General features: G+C 38.4%; 3 protein-coding genes across 3 annotated transcripts; all 3 read right to left on the bottom strand.

Moving 5' to 3' along the window:
• Positions 1 to 624: 624 nt before the first annotated feature.
• Positions 625 to 2,130, bottom strand: LOC132190685 (AT-hook motif nuclear-localized protein 17-like). Its single transcript, XM_059605727.1, has one exon. It carries the CDS (start codon positions 1,718 to 1,720, stop codon positions 713 to 715), a length of 1,008 nt encoding a protein of 335 aa, XP_059461710.1. The 5' UTR covers positions 1,721 to 2,130; the 3' UTR covers positions 625 to 712.
• A 5,892-nt stretch (positions 2,131 to 8,022) lies between these two features.
• On the bottom strand, positions 8,023 to 8,695 carry LOC132190507 (protein PELPK2-like). The gene has a single exon (XM_059605518.1). The coding sequence runs from the start codon at positions 8,641 to 8,643 to the stop codon at positions 8,215 to 8,217; it is 429 nt and encodes a 142-aa protein (XP_059461501.1). The 5' UTR covers positions 8,644 to 8,695; the 3' UTR covers positions 8,023 to 8,214.
• Positions 8,696 to 10,547: 1,852 nt separating this feature from the next.
• LOC132190561 (protein PELPK1-like) lies at positions 10,548 to 11,255 on the bottom strand. The gene has a single exon (XM_059605593.1). The coding sequence runs from the start codon at positions 11,186 to 11,188 to the stop codon at positions 10,760 to 10,762; it is 429 nt and encodes a 142-aa protein (XP_059461576.1). The 5' UTR covers positions 11,189 to 11,255; the 3' UTR covers positions 10,548 to 10,759.
• Positions 11,256 to 11,305: the final 50 nt, after the last annotated feature.

The raw sequence follows: 11,305 nt of genomic DNA, 5'->3' as shown, positions 1-11,305 counted from the left end.
CCATTCTCAGCTACACTACAATGCACGGGTGCTGCTTTGTCTCTATAGTGACCAACAGCTCAACGAGAGAGAGAGAGAGAGAGAGAGAGAGAAGAGGAAGCTTTCACCAAAGTCTTTTCCTGCTTTTTCTTTTTACCTCTCAGGCAGCAGCAGGGAGAGAAAAAGAGACAAACCAAAGTACAAAACTGTATCAGATGGAAAGCAGAGGGTGGGGGGAAGCGAAGGGAGAGAGAGAGAGAGAACTTTCAAGAGCGTCTTGGACAAAGCAAAACCGCTGAGAAAGGAGCCTGGCAGGCAGTGGCAGTGGGCAGGCAGAACCCCAGCCACGTTCTCTTCTGCCACACACTTTATCCAAATCAAGAAGCTGGCATCGTCAGGGAAAATCAATCGAATCAGCATTATCTTCCATGCCAATCATCCTTTACTCCTCCCTCACTCCCTCCATGTGAATGTCAGGAGGAGAGATTTTGACCTATCGGAGCCAACCATCCATCCAACATTAAAGAAAGAAAAGACCAGTCCTAACGGAAACCCTAGACTCTTTTTTCGTTTCGGCTTCCATTCTCTTTTTACTTAAACTAAATGCTAAATTAATTAACATTAACAACAAAATGAAACAAGAGGTTAATGAAAGGGGACAGATTGAGCGAAAGAAAAACAAATACATCTCCTAAAATTCTCGAAAGTAATTAACAGTAAAAAAAAAAAGGAATCAGTAAGGTGGTGGTGGAGGCGGTGCTTGTCTTGGAGTGGGGGCCCAAATCACATCGGTTGGCAGGTGACAGCTGTACATGGACATCCCGCATGAATCGGCCGGCGCGTGAACGCTTTCTCCGCCACCCGATACGGGCGGGGAGTGAACGCCGTCGCCTCCTCCGGAGCCCGAGTTATGGACATCGTCCTCGGATGGAATCCGGTGGTAGGAGGGGTTGTTGAAGGACGCGGCGATTATGAAGACGGGACCGGCGGCGATGAGGGATCCTGCGACGAGGCCACCGACGATCTGGCCCTGGGGGCCTGCGAGGGAGATTGAGAAGCCGTTGGGGACGGGGAAGGACGTGGTGCCGGGGAGAAAGGTGGCGGAGATGGAGAGGATGTCGAAGCGGCCGTGGAAGGTGACGGTGGCGCCGGGAGTGGGGGAGGGCTGGCGGAGGGTGACGTTGGCGACGGTTCCGGAGCCGGTGAGGACGCAGATGCCCATGTTCTTGCGGCGGCAGAAGCGGGAAATGGCCTCGACGATGTCGTTTCCGCCGGGAACCTCGAGAACGTAAGGGCTCATGGCGGGCTCCGGGTCACGGGTGATGAAGACCGGAGGCTTGGGCTTGTTTTTGGATCCCGGCGGGCGGCCCCTCGGCCGCCTCACCACCTCGATGGTGGCTCCGTCTCCTCCGTCGGAGGAGAGCCTGGGCTTCTGGGCCTGGCTCGTCGGTGGGGTGGTGTTAGTGGGTCCACCGCTGCTTCGGCCGCTGTCGTCATCTTCGGAGGTTTGTTGCTGGCATTCACGTTGCGTGGCGGAGGAGGAGACTTGGTGGAAGGGATGCGAAAATGGGTGGTGGAGTTGTTGCTGTTGCTGTTGCTGTTGCTGTTGCTGTTGTTGTTGGTGCTGATGTTGTGGGTGCTGCTGGTGCTGGTGCTGGTGCTGGTGTTGTTGGTGTTGGTGGTGAAGCTTGGAGAACATGCTGGAAGCTTCACTCTTTGGTTCTACATATTCACCTTTCATGTTGGGAATTTCCCTCTCTTTATTCCTCTTTCTATATTGTTCGTTATCTTCTCCCCGCTCTATGATTGGTTGAATGTTTGTGGGTTTGCAATAAAATAAGGCAAAAAACCAACTACAAATAGTTGCACTTGTAGCAGAGAAGGATGGGCTACGAGTTTGAGAGAGAGAGAGAGAGAAGACAAAGAAGGTGATGGCGTGGTGTTTGGATTTGTTTATAATAAATGGGATGAGGGTGTTTTTATGAAGAGAGAGAGAGAGAGAGAGAGGGTGAAATAAGGGGAGGTGGGTGAGCTTCTAAACCAAGTAAAGACTAATGGCGCCGCTGGTTGGGATGTAAAGTAGGGTCCACACATCTCCCACGAGAGAGAGAAAGAGAGAAAAAGAGAGAGATGTCAATGAAGTGAAGAAATGGGGGTAGGGGGTTAGCTCGACCTGACCACACCGCCTTTGTTTACATTTCTTCAAGTTTGAAAGAGAAATTGGGAAGGAGTCTATGTCTATGAGGCCCTCCCCGACCGAATGGATTGACGGAGACTCGTTTGATGTTCCTTTTTTGGGTAATGGGGGACGCCCTTCTCTAATGTGACGGCTACTTCTCTCCCTCATCTAATTTTTTCAAATTTGTTTTTAGCTCACTTACTTTGACGAGAAGGTTTCATATTATCACACTTGCTCTCTCATCTCATCTCATCTCATCTCATCTCGTCTCGTCTCGTATCTTCATCATGTGCTTAAATTGGAATTTGAAGGATGACTTTTTCCTAAGCCTTGATCAAAAGGGGTTTCGACCTTCTACTATTGTAATCATTTTGCTTAGCTAACACATCTTCCTTGCTATACTTATAAAGTCAGAATCATTGTTGCACTTTTGCCCTATTTTTAAACCAATCAAATTGTGCCATGTATTTATCATATGTGGACCATACCCTTCTTCTACCACAACACAATGGGTATTCAATTTTTTATTTTATTTTTTCAAAAATTTTATTATAATTTGAATATGCATGTGCTCCCAACAATACATGAGAAAAAGAGATTAGACTAATTAATGGTAACTGAATAAGCTATCAACAGTAGGCCGCAAGGAATTAAACTCATTTAGCAATATCTCTTCATCTAATTGAATTGTGCTCTTGAGAAGTATGCGTAGAGAAGCAGGCAGCAGCTGGGGTATGTATGATTGTATGTGTTCCACATACATTCACTACTCCACCTCTCTCTCTCTCTCTCTCTATCTCTATCTCTCTCCAAATTAAAAAGTAAGAGTAAATTTGTTAGAGGATAAGGAGTGAGCAACAAGTTGAGACTGACCACACAAGGGGGCATGGTATGGCTCCAACAAGTATGAAGATGTCGTACTGCCTCAACCTCCTCTTTTTAGCTCCATGTGGGATAGATACATACATTATTATGGGAGATTCGTGCACATGAAAAATAATGTAATTATTACATTGTTCATATATCGTGTACTATTTGAGAAGGGTTGTCAATTTTTTATACGACTTGCGAATCTGATATTAACTCAACAAGTGGGTTAAAGTTTTGTATAATTAGGTTTGGGTCGACCTGAATGAACCTGTTTAATTAAATGAGTCAACTCATTAACTTACGGGTGACCCGCATAACCAGTATAAATTTATTTTAAACTTTTTACATTTAATTTAATATACAGGTCGAAAACAGATCAAATAAGTTGTATTTAGGTCAACCCAACACAACTTGTTTATTAAACAGGTTATTAGGTCATGTCAAGATTTTGGGTTTTAACCCGTTTAACTAAATCAGTCAAGTTTAGATTGTCCTATATCAATTGAACCTTGAGTAGGCTTGGCATGCCAAGATGAATCGCTATGCTTTGTATTTTTAAGAGTGTTTTCGTATTTTTAACAAAAGGGAGTGATCCTTAAGACATTGAGATGGTTCTCTCACTTTTATGCTTGGATCAAGATTCGTGAAGATAACATGTAAAAAGTGCTTGAAGCATGAAAAGAGTACTTAGAGCCCACAGTGCAGGCTGGTTTTTGGTAATGCTTAGAGCACAAGTATAGGATTGTTTGTGCTTGGCATTTATGGGTTGGAAGCATAATTACCCGTTTAAGCAGCCCAAATGGAATATGAACTTGCCAACATCAGCCGAAAGTTAAATACTTGCGCAAAATGGAAAAAAAAAAAAAGTAAATAGTACAAGGAAGGGATAAAAAGTCTAAAACAAAAGCATAAAATCAAACTTGAAGGAAGCTTCACAACCACTTTGGGTGTGAATTTATAAAGTAGAAAGAATATATATATATATATATATATATATATATATATATAATTACTAAGATTTCCCGTGGGTGAATTTATGGGAGGGGAATTTGTAATTATTATCAAGAAAGTGTGGACTCATGTGGGTCACAATCATGTAAGAGTTTCACTTTAATTCAATATAAATAATGAAAACTATTTAACAGTAAAAATAAAGATGATTGCTTAAGGTAAATAAAGATTATATTATACATGGGCATGTTTGATAAATCATTACCAAATGATTAGAAGAATTCTCTTGTTGTGAGTGTGTGTTTCTGCTTAAATTAATCAAAAAATTATAACAAGAGATACATTTTATTACCATAACTCAGTAATAAGCCCTAAAACAACGTACACGTAAACAAATTTTTTTTAAAAAAAATGTTCATTTGACACGACCATATAAATTCTTGAAACGAACGCGAAAAAAAAAAATATATATTGCTAATTAAGACAGTAAAAAGAAGCAGTAAAAAGAAGCTCAAAAACCAATCAACTGATCCCAAATCCCCGCAACAAAAGTTAATAAGCTTAGTTATTGGCGAGGATAATGGGTCGGGGAGTTGGGGCGGGCCCTCTTTAGGAGCATCCGAAAGCAAAGGAAAAAAGAAAAGGGGTAGGGGGATGGATTTGCTCGTAGGTACCCTCTAGATTCTAGAAGGACGCCTATTTCTGAAAAGAGATGGGCTTGGCTTTCAAAGGTTAAAGTGGTGAAGAAAACAAACAGAGGCGAATCACTTTGCGTGATTTTAACGTGCCTAAGTGTCATTTCACAACAAAAGCTAAAGTAATTTCTACCACTGCTTTTTTCACTCTCCCACCCCACTGTTAAAAGTTAAATTTCAAGTGGGGGCCTCTCTTTGGAGTAATTTCTAATTTTCCGTTCCTCAAAAATATAATTTTTTTTTATTATTTTTTAAAAAATATTAACCAATAATTTAAATACAAAAATTTTGTTACATATGACCCATCAATTTGGTGAAAATGAGATGCAATCCTTAATTGAAACGTGTTATACAAGAAGCTTTTAGTTAAGAGATTGTTTGAATTCTTTATATTTTTTTTTAAATAAAACAAGTAAAATTTAGATTAATAAAAATTTAATTGTTTAAATATTATTTTAGTACTTTTCTTTGGGTATTGGTTTAAAAATTTAGATTGAAGATCATATTAAATTTAATCACTTAATTATTTTATAATTTTTTATTATTATTACTAATATATTACCCACAAAATTAATCTTTGAAGAGTAGTGATATACATTGCATCTGGCGTTACCCACAAAAGTAATCTTTGAAGAGTAGTGATATACACCGCATCGGGTGCGACTGATACTCACGCCAAGTGAACAGTACATAAATATTTTAAAAAATTGAAATAGTAAATTCGTACGTACTGTTCATCCAGCATGATTACTATTCACTCAGGATAGATGTGGCGTGTTGCACTTGCTCATCTTTGAATATGAAGTGTTAATGGTTTAACATGACATTATTTTATTTTATTTTTTGTTGACAGTTACATGACATGAAGGTTCAATTAGGAATTTGAGTTGTTTGGTTATTTAGTGAAAAAAATAATGGATTTCCTTTTCAATCTACCAATCTTATTCCTTTATTTTTTTAACATGAAACTTTAGTATAAAGCCCATGTGTAAATGACTTCTCCCACCGCTCTCTTCTGTTTTTCTTCGGATAGGTCTGATGAGTCTTTACTGTAAAGAAAACTCTAAATTCATATATGAACTTTAGAACACACCGACTTTGTTGTCATATGTCTCGTTATGCAGCTAGTTTCAAGCTAATTCTTTACCATAGGCGGTTACAACTAGCACCGTTAGCAGCATTTTGCATTCTCTTTCCATCTTCAGGATCCTCTTTGAGGCCGTGGAATGAATTGTTGCATGGACAGTGTTATTTTGTTGGTTTTTTTTTTTTGTAATCGTTCTTCTTTTGTATTTTCTGTTGCTGTAGTTCTCTTACCCATTTATAATTTTTTCTTTTTTGAAAAAAAAAAAATCTCAACAATGACAGTAATAAAAATTAGGGTTAAGTACTCCATACCCTCTAGGATTTTTCAACTTTATTTTTTCTCGCCTGTGGTTTCATTTTTATCACAGGAGGTCCCTGTGGTTTTGATAAGTGACCAAATTAGTCCATCCGTTAGTTGACCGTTAGGATTGACAAATGGACCAATCAGATGTCGATACGTGGCACATATTTAATTTAATTTAATTTAATTTTTTTTTTAAAAAAAAAAGGAAACGGAAAAAATTGGGGGTGGCTCTTGGCCATTCGAGCCACCCCCTTTGGCCATGGGGGTGGCCAGGCCACCCCCATCTGGCTGGATGGGGGCCCCCATGGAGCCTTGGGGGTGGCCGAAACTACCCCCAATGGTACTGTAGCCACTCCCAAATTGGTACCAAAGGTTTCTACCATCTGTGCTAAGGTAGCTCGCCCCAAGGAGATGGGGTGGCTGCCACCCCATGGCTGGGGTGGCTGCCACCTCACCTCTCATTCCCCCAAATGGCCAAGGAGCCACCCCAATTTTTTTTCTTTTTTCCAAATACATTTTAATTTTGTACTAAATAATTTTTTAAAAAAAAATTAAATATGTGTACACATGTCGCATCGCCTATCATCCACGCTGTCACTCTAACCTGCCAACTAATCCGATAAATCCATTCGTCATTTATCAAAAACCACATGTAATCAATTTGGCGATAAAAATAAAAAACCACGTATTATAAAAATGAAACCACAGAAAAAAAAAAATAAATAAATAAAGTTAAAAAATCCTAAGAAAGTATTGAGTATTTAACCCTAAAAATTATTGCTACAGGAGTTCCTCATAAGTTCATAACTGAGGTATTCATCCACCCACAAACGGCGGACCACGTGTTTGGAGACTTTGGCCATAGGGTTTCTGCCAACTGCCTACTAGTAATTCGTGGAAAAGTGAACTACAGCTAAACATCTATCTTCTTTTTGTTTTATTTTTCATTTTAAAATCTTATTTCTGTTTTTGGACGCCTATAAATATGTGTATATATCCAAATTCGGACAAGATCTGGAAGTGGACAAAAACCAGACCCACACAAAAGAAGAGCACAATAATGTTACATTGTATCGACCCAACACCACTGTTCATCGAGCTTCAATGAACAGAATGATTTCAGCTTTAAATGGTGGGTCAAGCTCTCACTATATGTTCATCCTACATCAAAATTGTATGCTAGTGGCCAACTTGCGGTATCAAAAGTAGCCCTCAAACTTTGAAATCAAGTGCCTCTGACTCTGACCCAGTAAAAGAAAGACTTTTATAAAATAAAGGGGAGAAAAATCGACCACTGCTGTGCTAGGTTTTTCAAAAATTTGGTTTTCTTTGACGAGAGGAAAGTTGAAGAGCTCGTTGAAGCATTCAAACTTATGGAGAAGTGGAGGCAAGTGCAGGTATTATTGAATCTTGACCATAGGTTTTACTAATTGGAGATATCCAGTTACTTTACTAGGAGTGATATTTGGCCCACTGGCGTGCTTGAACAGTAAGCACTCCGGTGTTAAAATATTATAAAATATTATTAAAATAATATTTTAACACTAGCGTGCTTACTGTTCAAGCATATTGAAGGGCCAAATATCACTACTGGTTACTTTACTATCCGGATGTAAGCGGTATCCTTAATAAATGTCTTCTTTATCTTCTCACTTTCTCACATAAACTCTTATCTTCTAAAAGTCTAAAAATGCGGATTTAGATTGAATTTTAAGTGTTTCATTAGCCTGACATCTTTTTTTTTTTAAAAAAAAAAAAATATATATATATTTTAAAGTTGGATACACTAAAATTGAGAGTTTTTTTAATTTCATGAATGTGATTGCAAGTGTGATGAAAATTCGGGTGAGTTAAGTGAAGTTTTCCAAAAATAATTTATAAGCACACTTTAGCATGAAAATCGGCAGTCGATGGCGAGGAGACTAACCCAAATGCATATATGTAAAATTCAAATAGAACAGATATTACATATCCCTTTATGAAGGGGAATAGGACCCTTACAAATACATGACAACGCAAAGCAATTCGACAAACATGAAGAAAACATAAATGGGGGGACTACTTGAACCAAATCCATGCACAAAGCACTCGGGCGTATCCCCATATACTAGATTCAGGAAGACGTAATTTAAAATGATCAGCATGGGACCTCAAGGGTTAGAAGTTGAATGGGGTATATCCTTGGGAAGGCTTGGGATAGTAGGTAATATGGGCTTTGGCAACTCTGGGAGATGGGGCAGAGATGGCAATTCGGGCAGTTTTGGCACCTCCAGCTTTGGCAAAGTAGGCAGTTCAGGCTTTGCAACATGAGGCAAAGTCGGTAGCTCGGGTTTAGGCAAAGTTGGTAGCTCGGGTTTCAGCAGGGTTGGGATGTGAGGAAACGGCGGAAGTTCAACCTTAGGTAGTGGTGGTAATTCAAGTTTAGGCAAGCTTGGAATTGTAGGAAGAGGCAGTGGTTCTGGCTCAGGAAACTCAGGAACCTCAGGCAAGTCTACAAGGAGGCGAGAGGCGAGAACTTCATTGCCAAATACTAGCACGGTAGCCAAAAACAGAATGCACAAATTCTTGTGACAATTCATGTCTGCAATACCTATTAGAATTGGCAATTCCAAAGAAAGTTGAGCTTCTTCCAAGAATGGTTTGAAAGTAAAGATTCACAATTAGCATTTTATAGAGGGATGGAGGAGATTGAAGATAGGCTGGGTGGTTGCGAGAGCTGTCTAGTGTTGGTGGAACTGCTCATCCAGAACACAAATTATTAAACTGTTAGGTAGAAGGGCTTGCCATATGTAGCAAAAATCTACATTGGAGTCAATGGAAGTTCATCTATTTGATCTTAGCTTTCTTACAATATCATCTTTGTAAAGGCTTGAGATCAAGTCATCCCTACTCTTAACTCTTCACAATGTTATACATCAACACTCAATTAACTTCTGGCTTAATATCTTGCCAAGTGCATCGTTGGATTACATGTCCTCTATTATATTTTGCCATGCATGCTAAATTTCATATTAATTTAATGTTATTTATTATTCAATCCAAGACCATTTGTTTAGCAGATTCTTAAAATATGAAACACAATTTTGAACATCTTTCAGATTAGGTAGTTTTTAGCCTTCAATCATCTTACTTTTGGTAAGCATAATAGGCTTGTAGTTTTGTATAATTAGGTTCAGGTCGACCTGAATGAACCTGTTTAATTAAACGAGTAAACTCACTTAACTTACGGGTGACCCACATAACCGGTATAAATTTATTTTAAACTTTTTACATTTAATTTCATATACAGGTCGAAAACTGATCAAATAAGTTGTGTTTAGGTCAACCCAACACGACTTGTTTATTAAACTGGGTATTGGGTCATGTCAAGAATTTGGGTTTTAACCCGTTTAACTAAATCAGTCAAGTTCAAATTGTCCTATATCAATTTTACCCATGAGTAGGCTCGGGTAAAATAATATAATAAATATATGTAAAGAATATGCAGACGAAAATAACTTATATATATATATACATAAAGAATGCAAAAAGCTGGCCTAGAAAAAAGAAAAAGGCTGCTTCTAGGTTTCTCATTGGAAAAGCAAAGAAAAATTTAAAAAGATGAATCCTTTTAATGTTTATTAATTAGAATGATAACAATCTTTGGCTCGTATCTGTGTTCTTAATACAACATATTTTCTGCTGTAAATTTTTGTTAGTGAAATGTAATTTATACCACTGCAGGATCAACAATTCTTATCTCTAATTAATCACCTTTTCTTTATTTTTTTTCTTCTTGAGATTATTACATCAGAGAGGACGAAAGAGGAGACGGAGATTACATAAACAAACTCATAAAAAGGGTTGAGTAACTCAATAATAAGCCCTTAAACAACGTACACGTAAACAAATTTTTTTTTAAAAAAATGTTCATTTGACACGACCATATAAATTCTTGAAACAAATGCGAAAAAAAAAGAAAAAATTATTGCTAATTAAGACAGTAAAAAGAAGCAGTAAAAATTGACATTTGGCCCACCGGCGTGCTTGAACAGTAAGCATGCCGGTGTTAAAATATTATTAAAATAATATTTAAACAGTAAAATAAAATATAATTTTATAATATTTTAACACCGGCATGCTTACTGTTCAAGCATGCCAGTGTGCCAAATATCACTACTAGTTTCTTTACTATCCGGATGTAAGCGGTATCCTTAATAAATGTCTTTTTTATCTTCTCACTTTCTCACATCTTATCTTTTAAAAGTCTTAAAAATGCGGATTTAAATTGAATTATAAGTGTTCCATTAGCCCGACATTTTTTTTTTTTTTTTTTAAAGTTGGATACACTAAAATTGAGAGTTTTTTAATTTCATAAAGGTGATTGCAAGTGGGATGAAAACTTAGGTGAGTTAAGTGAAGTTTTCTAAAAATAATTTATAAGTACACTTTAGCATGAAAATCGGCGGTTGATGGAGAGGAGACTAACCCAAAAGCATATATGTAAAATTCAAATAGAACAGATATTACATATCCCTTTATGAAGGGGAATAGGAACCTCTATTACAAATACATGACAACACAAAGCAATTCGACAAACATGAAGAAAACATAATTGGGGGGACTACTTGAACCAAATCCATGCACAAATCACTCGGGCGTATCCCCATATACTAGATTTAGGAAGACGTAATTTAAAATGCTCAACATGGGAACTCAAGGGTTAGAAGTTGAATGGGGTATATCCTTGGGAAGGCTTGGGATGGTAGGCAATGTGGGCTTTGGCAACTCTGGGAGATAGGGCAGAGATGGCAATTCGGGCAATTTTGGCACCTCCAGCTTTGGCAAAGTAGGCAGTTCAGGCTTTACAACATGAGGCAAAGTTGGTAGCTCGGGTTTAGGCAAAGTTGGTATCTCGGGTTTCAGCAGGGTTGGGACGTGAGGAAACGGCAGAAGTTTAACCTTAGGTAGTGGTGGTAATTCAAGTTTAGGCAAGCTTGGAACTGTAGGAAGAGGCAGCGGTTCTGGCTCGGGAAACTCAGGAACCTCAGGCAAGTCTACAAGGAGGCGAGAGGCGAGAACTTCATTGCCAAATACTAGCATAGTAGCCAAAAACAGAATGCACAAATTCTTGTGACAATTCATGTCTGCAATACCTATTAGAATTGGCAATTCCAAAGAAAGTTGAGCTTCTTCCAAGAATGGTTTGAAAGTAAAGATTCACAATTAGCATTTTATAGAGGGATGGAGGAGATTGAAGAT

Source organism: Corylus avellana, chromosome ca8, assembly GCF_901000735.1.
Source record: "Corylus avellana chromosome ca8, CavTom2PMs-1.0".
NCBI classification, from domain to species: Eukaryota; Viridiplantae; Streptophyta; class Magnoliopsida; order Fagales; family Betulaceae; genus Corylus; species Corylus avellana.
This window is presented reverse-complemented; position numbering and strand designations above follow the sequence as displayed.